This window comes from Plectrocnemia conspersa, unplaced genomic scaffold (assembly GCF_051122295.1).
Source record: "Plectrocnemia conspersa isolate PC_06_02 unplaced genomic scaffold, ASM5112229v1 ptg000011l, whole genome shotgun sequence".
Taxonomy (NCBI): Eukaryota; Metazoa; Arthropoda; class Insecta; order Trichoptera; family Polycentropodidae; genus Plectrocnemia; species Plectrocnemia conspersa.
In genome coordinates this window covers 15,087,769-15,113,157 of record NW_028277175.1, presented here as the reverse complement: position 1 = coordinate 15,113,157, position 25,389 = coordinate 15,087,769, and the positions used below count along the sequence as shown (strand labels likewise).

Below are 25,389 nucleotides of genomic sequence, written 5' to 3'. Positions count from 1 at the left end.
TTACCTTGTCCAAATTTTAAATCATTATGATTTAGTTTCCTGGCTTCGACCTTGGCGATGGGCGTTCTAAAGCTCATACATAATAAATAATCAATCGATTACGCAACTTGGAAGAACGACCGTAAAAAATGATCAGTCAATTATTACGGCCGGCATCGTCTATTGATCACGGATATTAAAAGCATTTTACAGATTATTAAAAAATAATTATTTTTAAATCGAGCGCAGCTTCTGAAATGGTGAAAGCTCACCAAAATACTGGGTCAGTGTCTTCATATAAGATTTCACCAGACCCTTGATAAATCAAGACCATCCTTGCATAACAATATGAAGGTATATTATTATATAAGGAATCCTTTACGCAATTTGGACGATCGTAAAATTGCTTTATTGCAAAAATACTTTATACCTTTTGATCGCAGAGCATGCGAAGGATGACCTTAATTAAACTTGACTGTTCAACAATAAAAAATAATTGTGTTCTTAGTGTGAAATTTACGACTTTAATAATCAATTATTATCGTGATTTATTTATTAGTAGTAGATAGATGTTAAAACGTTTAAGTGTATAAATCCGCTTTGAAAGTCTGACCTTTATATTGTTATTTTTACAAAGACGTTATTTATAAGCTGTTAATAAAATTATTAAGCATGTCATTACGGCCATAAATATTGAAGCATTTATACAATAGTTGAGAATCAATGAAAGTATAGAAATGGAGTAGATTTTAAATATTGATTTATTAAATAATCATACAAAGTATTACAGAATGATTTTTTGACATTTCTTGATTTAATTTCAACCTATAAACATGTCAAATGAATTGAACTACTTTTCCAAAGCAAATTAAACAGTAATAAAACAGACAATTAGCTATTTAAGACATGATCCATTATTTATTTTTAATTGCACAAGGTTTTAGTTATTTCTTCTTAATTGTAATTATCAACGCTTTATATTATATTTTATTGAAAATTCGTGACCATGGTAAATGTAAGTGGCATGTGGTGACTTTTGAAAGAGGGCATACGGTCAGGAGGGGGGGGGGGGTAACAAAAACTATATTTTTAAATTTATTACAAAAGTCATCAATAACCGCATCATATAATATTGTCTTACATTAATTAGTCTAAAAGTTTTTTTTCGATTGAGTGATTGCAAGAGCTGACAATCTATTCTAACATTGACTATTTCTAGTCAATATGTTTTTTCTTTTCATTGTAGAAAATGCTCTTTTTACAGAAGCACTTATGGTAAAAATGAATTTTATTAAATTGTATACTTTCGTTAGAATATCTTTAAGTTATTTTAAAAATTCACATTATTAATGAAAATTATTAATGTAAATACGAGCACGAGTAACTGTTGAAGTTCTAGTGCGCATGCGCGACCAATTCAATTCCCGATAAGCAACTCATAGTATCGACTAACAACTGCGCAAAACAGCTGGCCAACCAGCCCGCCCGCGCTGCAGTCGGCTTTAGCCGCTCCCTTGGTATGGTTGTCTATAGCCGATTTTCTGAGCGATTACATTTCATAATTACATAAATTAAATCGTTTTACAATCCCAAGGCATGCACCGCATCTACCGCATGTATGAACCGCACGCCACTGAGTGCAAAAATATTTATACATAAAAATGTAAATTTCTCTAGCACATATACATTTTTAAATACTGTTGCTTATAACATTATATTTTAAATTCAAGAAATTATGGACCAAATAATTGCGCTGCAGACTGCAGTCAATTATCCTTCAGTTATTAAGATATAATTTACTATATATCATATTTCTAGGTCAAAGCCAATAGTTCAAGTTTTATCACATGATCCCTATCGAGCGTTAATTTTCATTTAAATATTTTTTTGTGTTTATATACGGCATATTTTAATATCTATTATTATATTAAACACATTATTTTTTACGCTATTTTTAATATTTAAATTAATTAACGGACTTAATAATCAATAAGATAAATCAATTGGAACATATTAAATAATTCAAGATAAAATTGACACATGCACAATTGATATTATTTATTTAGAAATAAATTTACGTAAAATATAATAATATTGTAGTGTTCTTATTAAAAGGTAGAAATTAAGATATATTTACTAAAAATATCCACTTGATTTTATTTTGTAAAACTTTTTATATAAATATTAAAAATTGTTCGTGTTTTCAATCAAAATTAAATTACACCATATAACATAATAATAATGTCAATGGTTAACTTGAAATTTATTAATGGCAATTCATTGAAAGCAACCACAACAATAAACCATTGTTTTTATAATAGCAATAATGTATCTAATAATACCAAAAATAGACACAATACGCCGATTATCGAATAAAACGAAAGTGTCTTTATGAATTTTCCGTGAAAGTTTAATAATAACAATAAATGTATCGAGATATATTTTATAGTAAAAATTGTATCAAACACTTGCGCTAGATACACCATTCATGGTATTTAACCGTAAATAATCATCGATATATAGATCGCCATCTATTATACATAAGCTTTAGATCAATAAAATAAATTATATAAGCTTTATACTAAATCATAGTAATTACAACGAACAATGTTCGGTTGTTAATTGCTGTATCTATATCTGAAAGTTCGTGCTTTGTATGTCCGTACTAAATACGTCTATGCACTATTGCAATATATGAGATCGCATAAGCGATATAAATTTGCGATATGCGCTCAAAATGTTAGTTTCAGAGCTTCATAAACTTTTGCAGGATGTTGCACAAGGTGAACGAGCGTGTGTAAACTACGAAAGAGAGCAAGTGTAACAGATGTAATAAATTTTGATGCCGTTTTCCTGCGGATTCTTCTACCGAACACAAAAGGTTGCATCAAAGGATATAATAATTATTTGTGTGAAACAAAATTTTAGCTTATCTCACGACAGTGCAATAATTATTTATGCAATGGATATACAAATTAAAATATTTTTATGGCGTTTGATTAATATATGTTTATTTAAAACATGATAGAAGCATCATTAGTCCTTTTTTACATTTTTTAAGTGGCATTCTTTTTATGTTATTGTAAAGCTAATGAATTAAAATTTAAGAAGTAAAAATACAAGGTTGGTTTAAATTAAAAATACAAGCACCGTTTACTAATTAGGTGTTAAAAGAGCAGTATTATTTAATTGCAATCAAGTGCCAGGTTCGTTTTGTTATTCTTTCTGTGCTAAAGGGTAATCTGCTGCTAAAATTTAATTCCAATATGTTGATTGCAATGATATTATAGATAAGCAAAATGTAGTAGAATGCTATCGTAAATAAACAGTGATGTGCATGATAACAATTGTAATTAAAGATAATCCGTTATCACTAAAAAATATTTATAAAATGAAGAAAGAATTGTTTTTATAGGCGTTTTATAAACATATATGAAAGATGTGCAGTGTCTAGAATTGTTTTTTTTTTATAAGATAGACTATATATGTATTTATAGACTTTTTGAATTAAAATCCATTGTGACTACATTAAAAATAAATAAAAGGATGTTCTAAAAATATTATTCCGGAATATATTGTTTATTATATACGATATTTCTTGCACTTTGTATATTTACTTGCTCTTAGATAATTAAAAATATTTTTTTTACCAAAGTTAGTTGAAAATATGATTTATGAATTATTTTATATATAAAAATGTGGAGAAATTGCTCAGCATAAAAGTATTATATTTTTATTGAGTTTAATAGTAATGAATTTTAAATACATATTTTATTTATAATTTAATATTATAGTTTTAAAATAGAATTTATTCTAGAAGTTGTATGCGTAAATGTTTATATATAAGATATTTGGAGTTAAAAAGATAATTTATTTTATTTAAATATTAAAAAATTTACATCGTTCAAGGACAAATTTAGTCATTTTTTAGCGAATATATAAGTATACTTTTAGTAAAATGAATTGTTTTTTTATTTTTGCTTATATTTTGGGATCAAAAATAATTTTACTAAAAAATCGTTTTAAATAAATATTGATTTTGATACATAGTATTTATAACAATTTTTTGTGTTAAATTATAATATATTCTATAGAATATTTTTACGTATTAAAAATCGCAAAGTTTCAGTCATGTAAATAAAATAAAAAATGGGAATACCTATGTATGTATAATATATATATATATATATATATATATATATATATATATATATATATATATATATATATATATATATATATATATATATATATATATATATATATATATATATATATATATATATATATATATATATATATATATATATATATATACAAATAAAATTAAATACAACTATTAACGGGTTATAAAAAGAGTTAAAAAAAATATACAAAATAGGAGAAAATAACTATAAAATAATAATCAAGGTTAAAAAAACTAAATTTTTTTTTACAAAAGCTGAAAAATAATAACTACTGTAGGGTTTTTGAGCATTTGCATAAATTATTCATTTTTAGGTGAAAATTCTAACGACCGTGTTTAAACCTCGTACAAATAAAAATATTTACCAACTCCTCTCAAAATTATGGTCTTTTATCAGAAGAGAAACCTTGGGACAAAACAATTGCGTTAATAATTATTGTTAACGATCGCCAAAAGTGGCTTTTGGGCAGTATGTCCGAAAAGCGATGCAATTAAAAAAACATAAGCGGATCGTCCAGCATCATCACAATAGATCACAGTCGACAATAATTCAACTTGACATCCAAGGAAAGACTCTCCGACTTTTAAGATCTAGCATTTTGACTTCACCACCTGATAGCGACATGTAAATTTCAATATATACGTGGTGTTTCATAAATGCTTATAAAATAATCTGTTACTAACATTTCCGGCGGCAATTTTGACTGCAAAGTCATACCTCTTTGACCCCAAAACGCGAAAATGGCAGGAACTATTTTTTTTATCAACTGAATTGTCTGCCTTATTTTTATATTAAAATTAAACGTGATATATATTTTTAAAAACTAAACATTCCCTATTTACTATATTTATAACTTCAATAAAAAATCATTCTTAAGCATAAGTTTTTCGCGCCAAACTATTTTTTTGCAAAATTAAGAATCTAATATACTAAATTTATATATGGTTTAAAAAAGAAATTTACTGAGTATTTATAACATTTTTATTTGAAAAAACAAAGTTTAAAGTCGGTTTTACTTTTGTCATGATTGAGTGTGCTAAAAATAAAATTTGTCAAAAAAGTGTATAAAGCAATATTAGCTAAAATTTTAAGTTCAACATTTTATTAATTATTGTTGTATTGAGATCAAAACATTGTAATTACTATGAAATTATGTACATTTTATAGAATATAATTAGATATATGTAGATATGTCAATGACGCTATGTTCTATTGAATTTATAATACAGTCATTGTCTTTGACACTATCTCGATCAATACCTGATTTACAGCATTTGTTATGTTCGATAGCTAACCAAGTAACAACGTTATGTTGTGTTATAGAAAGCAAAATTTCACCACAGATCTACATCCGATTGGACAACGTCTGAATGCAGCAATTTATCTAATGTAGAAGAATGTCCAAAAACTCGCAATTACAATATCAATCGAGGTATAAACAACAACGGCGCAGCAAAAAAGGCACATACTCGGTAACAATGAACATGCTTATTACATATTAGATAGATAGATAGTGAAAGCGGTTTCCATTCGCGTTCCTTTGTGCTCTTTTATATTGTACGCAAATTAGCGTATGGCTCATTTGGCGGTTTTGCAACGACGTTGGGAAATATCCACACGCATCGTGTCGATTCGTACTTGAGACTCGTTACATTAAACCTAGTGACATCCGTTTGTGTAGCACGACTTCGGCCTTGCTTCAACACCCAGCATCTGTCCAGAGAATTAGTTTTGCCTTAGGTCGGAATGACCATCGCATTCTGCACGACGCGAAAATCGTGCGAATGTTTAGCGGCAGAAGAGGTATTTATGTGTACCGGCCGGTCGATAGATCACGTATCTGTTGCAAGGGATAGGTCTTGTTGTTTGCCTTAGAACTAGGTTGGCGAATGTCCGTGTGAATCGGATTTGTTAGGCAAATAGTAAAAAATGCATAAGAACGGCCGAAGTACTTGCGAGTGCGCAGTATGGGTTTTTATGAGAACACTCGCAAGAGATATCGACGAGCGGTTGTGAACGAAACCTGTGCTAGAATTTTAAGTAACAAAATTAGAATGTAATGTATGCATTATGATTTCATTCATGTGTTCATATATAATATAATAAAAACAGTATTAATTTCTTCAAATTAAAACCCAAAAGGTTGAGAATTTTTTTATGTATGGTAATAAGCAATATTTTCATTAAAAAAATTGATAAAAAATAATATGTTCCGGAATGTCAATGAAAATCTAGTCTGAACTTTTTCAAAATATATAAAAAATATTTTGTATTGGATTTAGATTTATTAACGAGTAAAAATATATAAAACACATATTGCTATACTAGAAAATAATGTTTAAAGATATATTTTTTTTAATAAAACATTGAGTCGGATTTGTTACAATAATGTAATTTATTAAATAAAATATTATTGCAGTTCTTGTTATTTTAATTTTAATAATACTTTAATAACAGATATACTAATATTACTATATTTTATATTAAATATAAAAAATCTACGAAAAGTGATTTATTATTTAAAATTATAAAATAAAAAATATTTGGGTTAGGAATTCTAGATATTGCAAACAAATCTCACTCTCCGAATATGGATCGCTTGCATAGTATTACTAACGTTTTAGTGTATATGGAAAGTGAACGTGTATTTTATATTATAAGGCAGAGAAATGTATTACAAAAATTAGATGCAGGCTCTAAGATACGTTGCTTGATGCATTCAGTTATTAGAAAGGGTTTTTCGATGCAGAAATATATAAATATTCAATAATGGTTATAATAATAATAAAACAGTTAAATATAAATTATTATATAATAATAAATATAATATATAGAAATACCTTTAAAAAGATAATAATTCAGTAAATCTGGGATTTAGAATTTATTAAAATAAAAGTCTTGATTAAAATTTTTTTTTCATTACAGTGTTTATTATAATATAATATATATAATACGTAGACTAAAATATTATTATATCATATTTTATGATTTGATTTGTAGAATAAAATTTATTTCATTAATTGAACTACTATATTTATATTAGATATATTATTTGTTATCTTTTATTAATTATATATAGCAAAGAATTGTAGTCATTCATTTTAGTTATTTCTGTTTTATAAAGATAAGAAATTAAAAAAAAATTTTTGGACAAATTAAATTATGTCAAATTGGACAGTAGGCTGGCTAATTGTGCTCCAAAATATTTAATACTGATCAGTTACAAAAAATAGGCTTTTTTAATTTGTTTGAGAGCAAAATAAAGTACCATTTTTAAGAACTTTATATTATATTGTATTAATATGGCAATTTAAAATAAGAAAATTTTAGTTTGGTGTTAATACAATAATGCATAAATCGATAAATTAATTTTACAAATGTCCATTTCTTAATATAAAAGTCTAAAATGTATATTATATTTATATGCAATATTTACTTAACATTTGTGAAACACATTTTTTATTTAGTTTTTTAAAATAGGTAATGTATAATAACTTTAGTAATTAGGTTAATAGGATTTTTAATATAAATAATATAAGGATAAAAATTAATACTGCTAAATTTGCAGCTGAATTCATAGCAGGTAGTGAGAAAAGGAACAGGGATTTTTGATTAATTCTTTAAATATTAGCAAACATTTGCTGGATCAATGATTTAAGAATGACTGTATTATCAACTTTTTTGCAAGGATTCGTGTAAGATCTGATAAGATATTGCAATTAAGATATGATAAGAATCATATGATAAGATATTGCAATTTTTTACAAAATACAAGAGAAAATTTTATATGATAGAAAGTGACTATTTTAGTCAGAATTATAAAAATATCACATATAGTAATTTTAAATAAATTAGTGAAATAATTATTATGAACTATGTTCTATTAAAGGTTTTACCATTTCTTGCGTTTTATAATATAAAATATAGTCTTATATAATTTTCATGCATAATATTGACCCAAATTGGGGTAAATGAGATTAGTAAAAATATACTGTATTAATATTAATATTTACGATATATTATATATATTTTTATCCGAGTTTCTCATTTAAAAAAAAAACGTAAAACATCAAGAAATAAAAAATAATATTTTTTATTTTAGAAACACATGTTTCTGAATATTTATATGTAATATACAAATGCCAAACATTATAATTTTAATAACATAACAATAAAGTTGTATTATTATTTTAGTTGCACGGTAAAGAAAAAAAAATGATGGATTTAATAATGCATGAAATTATTATGCAGTTTAAAAATAACTATAAATATATAATTGTTCGAAGCAGCTTCCGGAAAGATTAAAAAAATATTTAAAATATGGTTAAATGCAGATATATAGTAAACATGTATCGCAAAAAACTGTTTTTATCACAAAGCTTTAGTTTTATACACAGAGTTTCAAATAGATCTTTAACTTTTAATAAGATTTTATTTAAAAACAGAATTAAAATATTTTGATATTAAAAAATTGATTTCATTCATAACAAAATATTTTTTAAAGAAGCGTAAAATGAAGTAGATTGTATAGTTATCAATTAAATAAGAATAAATCTTTAAGGATATTGCTTTATAGCCTTTTCTTGATGATCTTAGTGATGAGAAAAATGATATTAATATGTTTAATAGAAAATATCATAGAACTAGTATCTGCTATGGAATTAAATGATATTTTTAAATACTGTGTAATGTCAATGTGAAAATATTTGTTGTATTTTTATGGGCTATATACTACATAATAAAACACTGTAAATAGTAAATGAAAAATTTGAGTAAATATGAATGTTAATTATGCTTGCTTATTCACGCTAGAAAAAATAGATGGTGTTAGTAATTAGCATAAGTGTATAGAATCGATTAATATTTCAGGTAAATACTAATAAATGTTTAGCACTTTAATAGTATACACAAATAATAATTTAAAGATATATTACTTTTAAATAAATATATGCATATAAAATTTAATCAATTAAAGGCCTTCGTGTGATAAAATGCAGGAAGACGATCTTGGACTTCTCGTCCATTTTAAATAGAGATGACCTTCTTAATGCTATTTTTTTGAGCAATCCTCTAACATCACGACCGCGTAGTGTTAATGTACACATACCAAATTACAGAAAAAAGTGAAATCAATTTACAAGTGTGATTCTTCAATAAAAATAGTACGGTAGTGTAATATTTTTTCGAGCACGAGAAGATAATGAAGAGCGTAAGCATCCAAGGTTTTCTGAATTTCGGCATCCACATTTGAGATATTTGGGTCAAAGACCAGAGAGCTGATTCGTGTTGATCAATTACAAAAATTCGGTTTTACTCGCGGTAGAGGCCATAACGTAACTGGTGGAACGGGTCCACCGCATCTCACCGAAAAGAAAGTTCTCATCGACGACCTTTAGCATGTCCAACGCAAGAACCAACACCTGTCAACGAAAACGAAACTATTATCCTTTCGATCGTTTAATTCTGAAGATTCTTTTAAAAATAGTCTTCGTTAATAGAACTTTCCATTTCGACGAGCTTTTAAAGAATTCCCTATAAATTGAATGTCATCGGAAATGATTAACGCAAATAAAATTACTATAACCGCAAGAATGCGATTCAGTACTTTGATTCTTAGTGATAATTGAATCTATTTTCACTTATAATAAAAAATACGAATTTCTCTTCCGTATTCATAATAAATATAATTTTATTTTTATTTACGTGGTCCACAAATTACATCATATGTATGTTGTTAATGGCACAGTTTATAGAAAAGTTCACTACCGTGATTCAATTCTCTAGTCCAAGGATACAAAAATATTATATAATTATCATTAAAAAATATTGAATAAATAAAATTTAATCTTATTTTACAAAAATATTTGAGATTTTGCCATGAAGGGCATTTATAAAAATGCATTATTAAAAACAGTTTTCCTAACAGAAATCAAAAATATATATTAAAAAATGCCATTTTTTAACATATAAATCACCTCATGTTAGTATTTTTGCTATACATTATAAAACCTACTAATGTCCAGATATTTTAAACTACAATACATCAATGTCCGTTAACTTATTCTTGCTTTGCTAATATATCTTTATATAATCAAATCTACGATAACATGTACATGTGCCATAAAAAAACTAATGACACATTTGAAATCAACGCATAATTTAACATATAAATCAGGCTACTGAATTTTTGTAGCAAATATTTGTATTGACCTAATATGTTTTAAACATAATGATTAGTTATATTTTGTCTATATGTGTATATATGAAGTACAAATTGTATAATGAACATATAAATAATGTAACAAGTAGCGTGCTGACCTTTCGTCGGTCCGGAAAAAAGTCAGGAAGTTGTGACAAAGCTCTGTGACCCACAAATCGGAACTCGCTACGGGTCAACAATTAACATAAGCGAAAGACTTGGGTGGTTATGCAATTGGGAGAAATGGAGATTTTTCTCCGTTTCGTCACGACTCTGTTGCATATCGAAGCGAGCGTAATCGAAACGCTTTAATATAATACTACCAGTTATGTTGTGGCATAAATTAAAATAATGTTCGTTTGACGGCGAATTGACTTCCGTCGAGAAAAGCTGGTGATGATTTTTGATTTTGTGGAATTCCTAAAAATGGCTAAAATCTTTTTAAAGACACTAATATTTCATAGATGAAATATAAGGCATTTCAAATGTTAAATTATACTGAAAAGATCCGTAACATATTAACAATTCTTCTTCTTGATATTTGTATTTTTATGAACTCTTAATATGGATTTCTTACGGATTAATTTGCAAAAACATTTCATTAAACTTTTTACTTTTTTTTTATATGATGTTTAAAAAGTTCTGTTGTCCAAAATAACAATATATATTATCTAATATATTAATACAGCAATATTATTTTATTTTAATGGTAACGCTAATAATGTTTTATTACTAGCAGAAGTTATCAGGAAGTAAAATAAAAGCCATTATGTATCTACTATTAAATTGGAACTTATTGGTAACATTTTTACTAAATTTGATTCCGGTATTACTTGTAGTATAATTTTATAAAAAAATACTAAATATCTAGATTATGCTGGATTAGATTATACGTATACGAAACATGCTCAAAACATTAATAGAAACGTCCTCATTCACATGATAGGTATTTAACGTATATAATGCAATTGATACAAGAATGTAAATTAATTCATTAGCTTTCTTACTTTTTATATTAAAATATTATTCAATGTTTAATAAAAGTGAAGTTTTTTGTTATATTTAGGAAAACTTTATTATTTATAGAGATTTTTTTCATATATTATACTAAACTAGTGTTTAACCAAGTTGTAAATTGAAAGTTAAACTTATCCATCAAAACATAAATTTCTTAAATATACATATGTATGCTACGCAGAATATTAACCAGAAAGAATTGTTTGTAAATAATGTTTCTATATTTATTGCTCTTAACAGCAAAATATTATTCTGTATATCAATTCTAAAAATCTTACTATATTTATAGAAAGTATTACCATATTTACGAAAAATATCTTTATAAATAATAATAAATTTGTTACTTTAGTACATATATGTATGTATCATATAATAGTCGTTAAATGTATATGTGTGTCATAGTAATATTAATAGTAATAATATATTATACACATATATAACCAATACAAAAACACATATACCAATTACAATATATGTATATACATATATATTTATTTTTATTTTTACGCGGCAATATATTTAAAAAATAATTAATTTATGTGATTTTCTCGCGTTGTTTTTTGAATTAGTCCCTCTATATTTCGCCGGAGATTTTCCCAGCATCTTCAGGAGCTTTTCACATTTTTTTTATCAAATTGAAAAAAAATAAAAAATCACGTAAATAAATTCTTTTTTAAATATATTACCGCGTAAAAATAAAAACAATTTAATAATAATAACAGTTACGTGCTGTAAATCGTTTTTTAAGGATCGAACATTTGTAACAATACGAAAAAACGATCGATAAAAAATTTCTTCAGTATGCTCATATCCGCGGAGCAGTGAGGGTGTAATAATATTCAAACTAAAAAACGTGTTTTTAACATTAAAACCAAAAAAATAGTGCGAATAAAAAATCCTTCCCTGAGCGAAGTAAAAAAAATGTGAAAATCTCCTGAAGATGCTGGGAAAATCTCCGGCGAAATATAGAGGGACTAATTCAAAAAACAACGCGAGAAAATCACGTAAATATATATATTTTATATAGTTAATTCGTGACCATGGCTGGAGCATCGCAGCCGAAATATGGAAAGAAAGTAAGCAAAAATCGCGACGAATCCAGAGATTTCAAATATAAATATATACATACAAACGCACACTTTTTTTTACATCGCGCAGGGAAAGAATTTTTATTCGCACATTTTATTGGTTTTAATGTTAAAAACACGTTAGTTTGAATACTATTACCCTCACTGCTAACTTATTACATTCACAAAAAAATGTGGAAACTCCTGATGATGCTGGGACAATCTTGGCGAAATATAGAGACTCATTCAAAAAAAAGATGAACGCGAAAAAAGCACGTAAATATTTTTTTTTTTAAAATAAACAATTTATAATATATATATAAACTACTTATATATACTAAATTAATTGCTAATTTGAAAAGACTGAAATTAAATAGTCATTAAATTTATAGCAGCGATTTCTTTCATTCTATAATATTAATATACACAGTAAAACATAATGTAATAGCTAGTAAATACATTTATGAACAGATAAAAACAATTAATATTATACTACATTAATCAAAATTTTGTTAGTTGCTTATAAAATTGTTGGTTAAAATATAGTATTGTAAAAATACGATGGAATGAGAATTAATGTCAAATTTGCACAGATTAACTTTGCTTAATGGTATTTTTGAACTTGAATAACGTTAAATAAATAGATAATTTAAGGACGAATAAAACTCGATTATTAATATATTCATGTTTTAACAAATTTGCATGCCAATTTAGAATTTTATTTTTATTTTAAATATATATATTTGTACGATTAAGAAAAATAAACTTTTTTCAAAAAACTTGTATTAAAATATATTCTTGCTTATAAGAAGTTAAGAGTTTCACATTCCATACTGACTGGTCAATTAATAATATTTTATTGCTTTCCTTCAATATTATATTATAATATAGCATAAAAATATTTTTTTAATACGCGATATATTTATGTATTGAATGATAATAATTATTATAGTGTAATTTTTACAGATATATATGTAATTTATAATGATTATCCTATATTTTGTATTTTAAGTACCCTTTTTTATTCATGAAATATAGCAATTACTTATGTATACATAGTATAATAATATATGGTTTCACATGCTTGTCAGCGTTTATCATAAAATAAACATAAAAATCGTATTTGGAAAAGCCGACAATGCAAAATAGCAAATTGTCGAACTTGTGCTATTTTTATTCTCTCATGACTTTAAGGTCAGGATGCTGACTCAATAAATCAAATTATATGTAAATAATATCATCAAGTGACTCACCTGTTTCTTTGGGATGAGTCGTCCTTTGAGCTGAGGTCAACAGGATCAAGGAGGCCATCATTAGACCGGGAAGGGAAAATCCTTTACGCACCATTTTATTTTTAAAGTAATAACTAGTGACTGATAATTTTATGTTTTACTTAAATTAGTTGATCACTGGCTTATGCTATAAGCTATCTTTTATCATGTTATTATTGTATTACTATTTATTATAGTACACAGGCGGCTGTCAAAAACTTTCGGTTCGTGCGAGATGTGTTAACCGCTCGATGTTAATGTTTTCACTGTTATGCTGGGCTTGCAAGTTGCTCGATCGGCGCTGGTATGGTATGCATGCTGGGGGAACTTTTGGAGATGGACTATAGTAATGCTAGAGAGAACAGTCTGGTATGTGGCCGCGACTGGTGAACGAAGCGAAATCGCAAAGCGAGGTTTTATCTGACAAACTTTGTTTTAAAATATATCACTTACTATATATAAATAAAAAAAAATGTATCAATATAGTTATAGTTAGATCGTTTTAAAAAGTGAACCAAAAGCCAGACTGATTTATCATGACTTTTTCAAATAGAGCCTTTCATACCAGTATTAATACTAGCGTTGTATTTTGTTTAAGATGTAGTGAATAAAATATTGTACGTACATACATATACTATATAATGGTAAAATATTCGATTATTAAACGATTAAGACGAGAGGATCAGAGACAGGCGCCATCAGAGGCAAACCGAGATAGACCCGCATTTGACACTAGGAAATATCAGCGAATCATCCAGAGAACATCACGACGATAATCCCAACTTCTCCACCAGCACTCAGTTTACAGAATACATCTCGAAACTATTTCTCTACTGTAATAAATTTTACATAATAAAAATAAATTGTTGTTAGTTTTTTTACGTCGTACTCAAAATCCGAAAAAAAATATTGTAACAAAATAAAATAGTGTATATTCACGAGAATCACAATAAAAAAAAATTAACGCGTAATTTTACGGTAAAATCGAGTTATCTTAACTTTGTGGCAAAAATATTGTTTATAAATGGAAACTAAGGTAAATACTTTTTTAACACCGGCACAAAACAATTCCATAACAAATACCAATGAGCTTTGAAGCAACAAATTTGTCAAAGCATCGACCGCTTCTGCCATAAATAACAGTAGAGAAGAACCGGTATTTAAATAATAAAAAATAGATCATTGAACTGTTTTAATGAGTTTTACTAATAATGATTAAAGAAAATATTACAAGTAAGCTTTTTAATTTTAATCAATCGTTTAAGAAAATCTCACTTTTCCATAACTCAATTTTAATTTATTTGATTTTTTTTATAGATTTAAAGTACAACTTTTTGTGATAATTTATTTAAACTATCATGTCTATTATATTGTTTTTGATAACATTTAACGTAGATAACGTTTTATTGCTCACAAATTATATATACAAAATATATTGTAGATAATTGCAATGACGCAAAAATAAATAACTGAAGCTTAATTGGTTATTAATTAAGTTTAATTAACACTTATTCAAAACAAGTCATATCTGTTAATTGCAGGGTGTAACATTTTAAATAGAAAATTAAATAAATAAAATGAGTATCATTATATCATAACAGATTCTATGGTAATTGCTATTTAATATACTGAAAATCATATATCAAATAAATATAAGTAATTTTTACTAAATAGTAAAAGCTATTTGTACAATAGTAATACTAAAATTTTTTTGCTTCCTACGCTGAAATATAATCTTTTTATTTTACAAATGAATAATAATTTTATATATTTTTAAATATTAAAAAATAAAATTGTGTTCATGGAAATAAGATACTGAATATATATTTTTTTAAATAATAATATTCTTAAAACCTGATTCAAGCAGTTCAATAATTTTAGTTTATTATCAAGGAGCCGATTCTATGCAAGGATCAAATATTAATTTATAAAATTAGTTGTTCAGATTCAAGTTCATTGACATTGGAATATTGTTAGTTGTTTATTATGATTTTCATTTACAATTTTAAATAAAAATAAGTATAAAAATATATTTTCATAAGTAAAAAAATGAACGCAACCAAATTCTAACGCCTTATAATTTGCTATTTTAATGGTTTACCTCAATTGTCTACGTGACTTCCGAGCAACCGAACTATTGATCACCGGATTATCATTTTAGAATAGTACGTTTTTTCAGTTGCTAAGAAAATGTACGTTAAACTAAGATAAATAAAACTCGCGTGAAGTCGCGTGATCAACTATAATTTATAGAATTAATTTGGTTTTTCACCACCACTAGTTGCTATGACAATTAGTTTTAATTTTTCTTTTGTTCATGTGTTTTGTGTGTTTATTTTTTTATAAGACAAAGTTATTTAGTTTTTAATTTAAATTGTGAAACAATTTGAATCACGCTCACTTAAAATTGTATAATTATTGTTCTGACAATTTTTACATATATTTATGCATGGCCGAATAAAAGTGTGTTATGGCCGTGCGTGGTTTTTTGTGTATAAATAACCTGAAGGCGCCTCAGCTGTCACTGCGTATGGTCGTGCGTCAGCAAGGATTCTGAGGATGTAAACTCTGATAATAAAGCATTTCTATAGTTAGAGGCGTTTAATTCCGTCGAGAGACGGTGGTCCTTCGAGAAGAAAAGACGGCCATCTCCAAAGGGGAGAGGTCGCAACAATTATGTTATTATAATGTTAGTATAACACTAGATTCCAAACGTCAAAAAGAAACGCAAATGCGGCAGCTTTATAGATCTTCTCTCTATCTATCGATAGTCGGCTGCTCTTCTTGGTTTAAGTTCGGATGAACTAAGCGAATCCAAGCAGCTGGAGAGGTCGAATAAAGGTATTAGTGAAGTAATCGGGCGTAAGTTTTGAACTGAAGTTACTCATTTTAGCGCTGTGTGTATTTTTTTATACACATGACCAGCCTGAGAGAGGCTTAGTGCTCGCCAACTCTATATTTCCACGGACATTTATGTTAAAAAGGATTTGGTGCACTGCTTTTAACGCGGATAATTGTAATCGTCAATGGAAGTAATTTCTCAAATTTTATATGATTTTATGAACGTGACAAGATAATTACTACACTATAAACTAAACTTATTATGCTGCTGAGAAATTCGGGTGTATTAAAACTGTGCAATGAAATGTAATTGTAAAGACATTTAAGATATATGACGATGTACTCTTGACGCCTTTTCAAGTGACATTTTTATGCTGAAGCTTAAGAAGTGTATATGCTTCGAGATTTCTTCTACCACAATTCTTTTTTAATTTTTAATTTGTTTTAATACATATAAGATATTCTCTATGAGTTGTATTAGTTCATTATAAGAGAATTTTCAATACCAGATATGTACGACCTAGCTCGATTTTAATTAATCATTACGATATTCATCCGTGAGATTAGGAAAATCTAGGCAAACCTAGTCTGTGATAATCGATCAGAATTATATTTATATAATAATCACTAATTCCAAACTCTCACACATGATAAAAATTTTAAAAAATTAGGACCGTATGGGATTTGAACCAAGGTTTTTCAGGGCAATATTCAAAGACTTATACCACTCGTATATCACAAGACAAGGTTATTATTTTCTATATTATCGCAGCACTTTCATTTAACCAACACTTTGTTTTTGAATTTTTTGGATAAATTTAGTATTATTATATATATTATAGTATATTTATGTACAGATACGGTTTAAAGCTTTTCAACCAAGATAACAAAATATGCTGTGGATTTCTATTGGCAAGTCTTGAAAGTTCGTCGCGTCTTAGTTGTATCCGTCGTTGATAATCCACTCGCTGATAAATGATTGCCGTCCGAGAGTCTTCCCTGTGGTCGTCGTTGGTTGCCATAATTCTTCGTATGATTAATATTAGTAATGCGCTTGCCAGTGGTTTGTGATGTGACCAAGTGTTACATATTTTATACTAATCTTTCGAGTAAGTTTGAAATAGGAGCCAATCGCATTAGGGTCTGACCGCATCTCTAAAAAAATTGAAAGCTAGTGTCTAGATCTAATATTGGATGACCGTTTTATAATTACACTGGATACGTACGACAATGCTATTTGATTCAAGGCCAATAGTATTGTTTCTATGTGTATATCTCGAAAGTTGTATTTTATACTGTGTCAATTACTAATTTTGTGGTTATTGGAAGTTTCAGTGATTATTGTAAAGTTTTAGGTGCTTTGTCGATTTCTAATGTTCATTATTAAAATCCAAAGCATTGCTGATTGCGTAATTTGTAAATGTCATTGTTGAAATCCCACAGTACAATCGTCAATATAGTGTGGGGGCCTATTTATTCACTATGCTCAAAACTAGGCAGCAATCTGATAACACTGACGTGACGTGATGGCGGCGCGTTGTCTGCTGATCTTATGTAAGAAGCCTTCGAATACTTTTATGTAAGAAGCCTTCGAGTTAGTGTACGCAAAGATTTCTACATTTAAAAAATTAAAAAAATAGTTTGGTATCTAAAATCGGATCCAGAGGCAGGCTTTACGGGCAGTCGCCCGGAACGCCAATAATGTGGGCGCCATTTGATTATATTTAACATGGTATCGGTACCTCCTCGATTTCTCTAAAATAATTCGAAGATAATATTTGAACAACATTTTCTAAATAGAATTTTTTTAGCTCCTGCAGTAATTTATTCTTCTTAAACAAAAACCATGAGATGCTTTATTAACAAAAAAAATATTAGAGTCCGGACCGCTGAACATTCTTGGGCTGGACCTGGTTGTAATATGCGATTAAGTTTTATGCATTTATTTTAATCAAAGCCTGTGAGTGTAGCTGAAAAATAAATCTCATTCAGTGTTATGTTAAAAGCTAAAAGCATTCTATAATCGGCAATAGATCAACAGCTCATTAAAAGTCTGTCGACCTAATAATAAATTCTATTATAATTAGTGAATTTCTAAGTGCTTAATTGCGAAAAAAAAAATTATAAATACTATTAAGTACTGTACGAGTATTTCCATTTTATATGTATTTACCTCTAGTTTTTAATTTGAAAGAGCCCTAAAAATATTTGTTTTTTTTGGGCCTCGATTTAATCTGAAAGGCTTAGCATATACAACATAATTTTATCTCTTCATATTTAAGGGGTAACTTTCTCCAAAACAATTATACTTTTATTAATTCAATTCTATTACGTAGCGACTTCTATGAAAATTGTTATAAGTTTTTTTGTTAAAATTTATACCGAATAAATCCTATTAATAAATTTAAATTTTGAAATACAGCATTTTCTATTTATTTGCTATTTTGAGAAAGGGACTTAAGAAATGTTTTACCGATACTATGTAATGCTTATTTTACTGTGGCAACACTCAACACTCGCGACGTCGGTTGACAAACTGTCAGCCATGCCCGGCTTTACGGAAGAGGCTTTGCTAAAAAAACTTCATGAACTTAACTCGAGTCAACAGAGCATTCAGACTGTATCGTTTTGGCTTATACACCATAGAAAACACCATGGCATAGTTGTCAAATTATGGTTCAAGGAACTGCTCAAAGGTAAGACTTTAACGTCGATTAATCTTTTATCTTCAATATAAATCATCAACAATCCCAGATCAGATAGCTTGTAGGCATTATTCGTCATATACTATCGTTTAAATGGGTTGATTTTAAATGTATTAATTTTAGGTTATGTTGTGGTTATGAAATAATAAAATAATTATTTGTTCGTGTTATCATTGTAGTGTAAAACTATTGATATTTTAATAAAAGTTCAACTTGATATTGCGCTTCATCACAAATGATAAACAATGATGAAATATATATGTATAAGACTCCATAATAGGAACATTACTCTCTGAACTATTTGTAGAAAATATTTTATAATTTAGATAAAGGTTACATTAAATCAATACATATAAATCGATTAATTAAAATTTCAATTATTCAGGACTAATAGAATTGAAAAAAAATCATTTTCTTTCGGTAACTTATTCTTCGTCTTTTATTTTTATCTTCTACATTCACTTGAAAAAAGTGAATGTAGAAGATAATTCTTCGATATTCACTTGAAAAAAGTGCATAAAAAACAAATTCCATAAAAATAATTAAATAATAGAAGTAATTTTTAAATACCTCAATGATTGTTCTCATTCTCTTTAATCATCAATTTTTAACGTCCAACACATTGTGAGCTTTGATGGCTAACCATGGAATGAGACATTTGATAGGAGGATCTTTATATTTTCTAAATAACAAAATTGCATCAAATTATACAACAATGCTAGTTTGCACATTCTCAGACACTTGGTTGCTGTCTCATCCTATATATCGACTAGGAGTGATCCAAATAAAACTCAATTTGATGCCTTATTTATTGCACAATATTTTATAAACAGACATTTTAAAAATATATAGAATTGATGACTTCACTCAACGGGATATAAATGTGACTGTTCAATTGAATAGGTTGTAGAAGTACACCGATACGTTCGACGGCCTCTCAGTGCCGATAGCTATTATCTGCAAAAAATCAGGGATTAGGTCCTCTGAGGTCATGTTGATTAATTGTGTTGGCGTAAGCTTAACGGTTATCTCATGGGTCGGGTTTTCGGGTCGATACCGAGAGTGATACTTTGTTGCGATAAAGTTGGATTGGTTGTACTTTGAACTTGTAGATTGATTTTTGATCTCAGATTCCTTTCGGTTCTAGTGATAGGCCTCTTATATTCGACTCTGTAAATCTCTAGAATAATAATATTTTAATTATTTTTCTGGTCGACAATCCATGCAATTATTTATTACTAGTTCGAATAAACTTTTAAATGCTTTCGTTATAAAGAGATATTTTACAACTTTATTCTTATTTATAAACGCATTCCTTTTCAAATGTGTATTATTATTAACATGGTGAACAAATTACGAAACACCAGTTTTTTTTTTTTTTTTTTTGTGAATTTACAGAAAAAAAGACATTAAAAGCGCAATAATTTTTTTTTTTAACTGAAAATTTTAACAGCACAATATAATACAATTTTACATACACTTTAAGGCTCAGATTTTATTGGCAACGTATTAAAATACATTTAAAAGTGTGTGTGTTTGATCACGTTCGGGCCCTTAAACACTATTTAAGTATCCGGCTGAGTAATTGCATCAGTGTGTTGGAAATTTTAGACTTACACAAAGCTTTGTGTAATTTGACCTCTTTTCCTTATATATTAACACTTGATGTTATCATTTTGCATTGCCGATTTATTCTTGATATATTGACCAGGTGATTTATTATTAGTGTAACGAAATTGCCTTCAATTTAATTTCACATTTTATATTGTATATGTTTATTACTAATTTGTAAAATATTGGTCAACTATAGAGATAATCATAATTAACAGTGACTTTCTCTTTGCATCCATTACTGGATATCATTGATTTTATTTATATGGAATTTCTTTTCATTAGTCTAGATTCTATATTTTACCTACAGCAAATTTTAAATATTGCAGTTAAAGACAGTAAACAATTAATATTTATGTACCTCGCCAATGACGTTATACAAAACAGTAAAAAAAAAGGACCTGAATATGGACGAGAATTTGGCCACGTGCTCAAAAGGGCCTTCGAACACATGGCTACGACAGGAATGGACGAAAAGACTAAAGGCCGCTTAATGCGAACGTTAAACATATGGGAAGAGCGTAATGTTTACGATGCGAAACAAATTCAAGAATTCAAAGACGCACGTGAGTTGTAAATTTATATTTTTCAATAATATTCTTAATTTTATTGCAATTGAATGTATTTTTTTAGTCAATAATATCCAAAGTTCAAATCCAAAAAAGCGAAAAGTTCCCGAAGATGAAACGCCCACTAAACCGAAAGAGCATTCTGGAGAAAAACGTTCTAAGAATGGTAATGTTCCTGAAAAAAAAGAACGGAAAAAGAGCGAAACTTACACTGAAGTCGATGCCATTGTCGATGCTCATATTGGATTGAGTCCTAAAACGCCAGGAGAACCTCCTGAACCGGAAGAATTAATTGAAGTATGAAAGAATTTGAAATAATATTTCAAGATATTTTTTAAAATGTATTTTCCTGTTCAAAAAAATAGTAAGACTTATCTCACACAAATTTACCATGTATGAAATTTCTCGACTAATTTGTACGTTGTACGGATTAATTTTCTAAACGAGATGATATATTATTCCCTTCCTATCATTAGACTCACAATTTTCTGTTTAAAAGATATTGCGTTTTCTTCTCGAAATAGTAAGAAACGTATTGATCATTATCTTTACTAAGAATTATGCTTATTTGTTTATCCATCCATGTTAGATCATTACTAATTTATTTTTGCAAGCAAGTTTTCATATGGATTAATATGATATTGATTCTAGTAACATATATATACTTTATTTTTTTAGGCTTTATTAGAATTAGAAAATAGCGCATCGAGCGATGCTGCTGTTCGAGAAAGAATTGCTTCATTGCCACCAGAAGTGTCTGAGGTAACACTTCTATCTAAACTTGAGAGTGAGTTATTTATTTTTGGCATAAATAAATATGTATACATAGTTTCTGATTTAGAATTTATTATATAATTACAGGTAAAGAGGCTGCTCTGCGTTTATCCGAATTAGTCAACGCAGCCGCGCAACTACTCGTAGAATATAACACTAGACTATCGGGTGAACTAGACAAGAGACGTAAAACCGCCGCTGCTTTGAGAGACTTCGCTCTACTGCAAAAAGAGATGACTAAAAAGGCGGAAGAAAGATTAGAAGTAAAATTTTTTTTTTATTCACAATGTATTAATTAATAATAAAATAAAATATTTTTAGGAGTATAATGAAATACTGCAGAAGGTATATACTGTTAAAGCAGAGATAAAATCGCATCTAGACAACCTACCGGACATGAAGCAGCTACCTGACGTAACGAAGGGTTTTCCGCCGTTGCCCGCTGGCGATTTGTTCAATTAATTGTATTACGTGAATTCGTTAAATTTTAGTTTTACTAATAACAATCTTTATTTTACGAAAGTGCCCGGCGCTCATTTTAATTGTGAATTATAACTATTTTCACGATTGAAAGCCTGTTTTATTTTTGCACCCTATATATATTTTTATATCAAATGCACCCAACGTTTTACCTATTTACATTGTTACCGATTTAAATAAATTATTTTTCCATTCATTGACTGTTAATTTTAGGTAGGATATTTTATTGTTAAAAGAATCTTTATATGCATTATGGTTGTATAAAAGTTAAATAAACATGAAATATTATTTTAAGTTTTCTTTATTTCTCCATAAAATATACATTTAATATTTTGTTTATATTTATATGAAAATCAGTGCCATTTCTTTCTTCTTCGTCGATGATCTATAAACAAAGTAATAAAAAACATTAAATACAGATCGCTTTAGAAATAATAATATTAAGTATATAAAAATAATTTAGATCAGATAATATTTTTCAACAAAGTAAAATTGCATTTCAGTTGACGAAAAATAAGTTCAACATCATGTATTTCATGTTATATAATAATTTCATATTATAGAACTTACATTCAAAACTCCAATCGAAGCATCTGCAACAAAAAATAGAATCAATTAAAATAATGCACAAAATACAATCATTTATAAAAAAGGATAATTAAATCAGATTTATTTAATCAACAGGATTTTCAGGTGACGAAAAATAAAATGAAACATCATTGAAATAATCGAATACAATATATAAAAAAAAAGAAATATACCTTTTTTTAGTGTTTAGGTGAATTCTGGTAATATATTTTCTTTTCAACGATGATTCATTCGATCTGTAAACAAATTGTTTTATAAATATGATGTACAAAAAATAAACTATATAAAGCAAAATTATTCAATTCTCAGATTTCATATTCAACAAATAATTTTCAGAGACGAAAAATAAATAAAAACATCATTGCTTATTCATGGTAATGTAAAGTTTTGTTTTTATACTAACCTTTTATGCGATGATGGTACGTATATCTGAAATCCAGAAAAATATCATTAGTGATGAATTTATATTATTTTATTAATTCTTTTATGTATTTCAATCAAATAAATCTCAGAATATTTTATCTACATTATGTTTCAGAGACGAAAAATAATATGACATCATTGAAATATTATCAGTTTAAAATTAATTATAATAAATATAAATACTAACCTAGTCAATTGAAGTAGAGCGGTAAAATTATTAAATAATTCAACGATCTGAAAAAACAAAAAATATATTAATAAAACTGTATGTATTACTTTTGTATTATATATAAAAACATTTATGCTAAATCTCAGAACCTATTTTCTACATCTACCTATATTTCAGAGACGAAAAATAAATACATTACATCATTGAACTAAAATTAAAATATAATATTGTAAACGAAATACAAACCTGATTTAAGTGAAGCGGTAAATCTTTCAATAATCTGAAAAATAAATATTTTATTTAAAAAAATATAAACGAATCGTATAAATTGAATTATGATTGACTCACCATATTCTGAAGTGCAGATGATCTATATTTAATATTTAAAAACAGGAATCAAAATTCATCAATTGTTTATTCACAGGAAGAAACACACATTTGTATACAAGACATAAATCAACATTGAAAAAAATACCAGGGGGGGGGAGTATAAAATTGTTTGGCACAAATAATCGTCTGTGCATTATTAAGAGATTGACAAAATTATCAACGGAGTACAACTATTTTACAGCATACAAAGAAACGACATGTATATAGAAAAATATAAACAATAAACAGATTAGTTCCTTCCTGCACAACGTCAACTCTCAACAGACTGCATCATCACTCCCTCTAACAACTATAGTTTATTTTTTTAAAAGCCTTAAGTGCACTTTTTCACAAAAAAAAAGTTAAAAATTAATCATATCGTAATAATTATAATATAGTAACATTTACAAAGATCGAACGTTGTTCTATTTTTTAGATTATCTTTTTTTAATAGCTTTATCGCAAGCTAAACGCAGCAGTGTCGCCTCAACAATTTTTTTTTATAAAATGCTTTAGAAACTCGATTCAATCACGACAAACTGCCCAATATAGACTCACTTTCCTGTCTCATCACAATTCTCCGACGTTTTATTTTTAAAATATTATACGACACACTTCCAGGCATTTTTTATTAAAAAAATAAAACGAATTGTCAACATCGATGATACAACACTTAAATAGAGACCGGAGAGCCTAAATGACAAAGCATCGTCGCTCTTTTAAGACTAGATTTTTATCAAAGAATCAGATTTTCATAATATATATATATATATATATTACACCTTTATATTTTGAATTAAATTAAATTAATGGCAGAAGCGACAACGTTAACACAAATGCGATAATAATTATCAGCAAAACTTTGAAGGAACATATTTCGTTGTATTAATCAATACAATAAGAAAAATCCATATACAACATATAATATACATAATTATGATGTAAAAAAAAACAATCTGCTCCCAGTGCCGAAAGCCAGTGCAGTAAATAAATTAACACATTAGAGGCAGCATTATGCTGGTAATATTAGATAATAAAAAAATCACTTAATTTATACATAAAAACTAAATTAAATGAATAATATAAAAAACCTTATCACATGTTGGCGTATACACACATCCGATATGCACTATGATATCA

General features: G+C 27.4%; 2 protein-coding genes and 1 long non-coding RNA gene across 5 annotated transcripts in view; 1 reads left to right on the top strand and 2 right to left on the bottom strand.

The window, feature by feature from the left end:
* tfc (Brevican core protein triforce) overlaps nt 1–13,995 on the bottom strand; it is a 66,893-nt gene extending 52,898 nt beyond the window's left edge. For 2 of the 3 annotated variants that reach the window (XM_088197483.1, XM_088197486.1), the window contains exon 1: nt 13,703–13,993. In XM_088197483.1, the coding sequence (XP_088053609.1) occupies nt 13,703–13,796 (94 nt within the window). In that variant the 5' untranslated portion in view covers nt 13,797–13,993. Of the gene's footprint in view, nt 1–13,702 lie in introns of all 3 variants that reach the window. The other variant, XM_088197480.1, reaches the window with a different exon arrangement.
* Nucleotides 13,996–19,051: 5,056 nt separating this feature from the next.
* LOC148229628 (regulation of nuclear pre-mRNA domain-containing protein 1B) lies at nt 19,052–22,988 on the top strand. The gene is made up of 6 exons (XM_088197562.1): nt 19,052–19,257; nt 21,207–21,443; nt 21,511–21,743; nt 22,125–22,233; nt 22,308–22,483; nt 22,542–22,988. Exons 1-6 carry the CDS (start codon nt 19,107–19,109, stop codon nt 22,680–22,682), a joined length of 1,047 nt encoding a protein of 348 aa, XP_088053688.1. The 5' UTR covers nt 19,052–19,106; the 3' UTR covers nt 22,683–22,988.
* LOC148229627 (uncharacterized) lies at nt 22,986–25,102 on the bottom strand. The gene is made up of 7 exons (XR_015811384.1): nt 24,229–25,102; nt 24,127–24,160; nt 23,899–23,945; nt 23,692–23,717; nt 23,462–23,524; nt 23,271–23,293; nt 22,986–23,085 (listed from the first exon to the last, which is right to left on the bottom strand). It is a non-coding gene; the product is annotated as an uncharacterized LOC148229627 (long non-coding RNA).
* Nucleotides 25,103–25,389: the final 287 nt, after the last annotated feature.

Excerpts from the sequence above, each read along its gene's own strand:
- LOC148229628 (XM_088197562.1), top strand. The coding sequence starts at position 19,107 with ATGCCCGGCTTTACGGAAGAGGCTTTGCTAAAAAAACTTCATGAACTT. Across the intron at positions 19,258-21,206 it reads GTTCAAGGAACTGCTCAAAG|TTAAAGACAGTAAACAATTA; the intron begins GTAAGACTTTAA and ends TAAATATTGCAG. Across the intron at positions 22,484-22,541 it reads AGGCGGAAGAAAGATTAGAA|GAGTATAATGAAATACTGCA; the intron begins GTAAAATTTTTT and ends AAATATTTTTAG.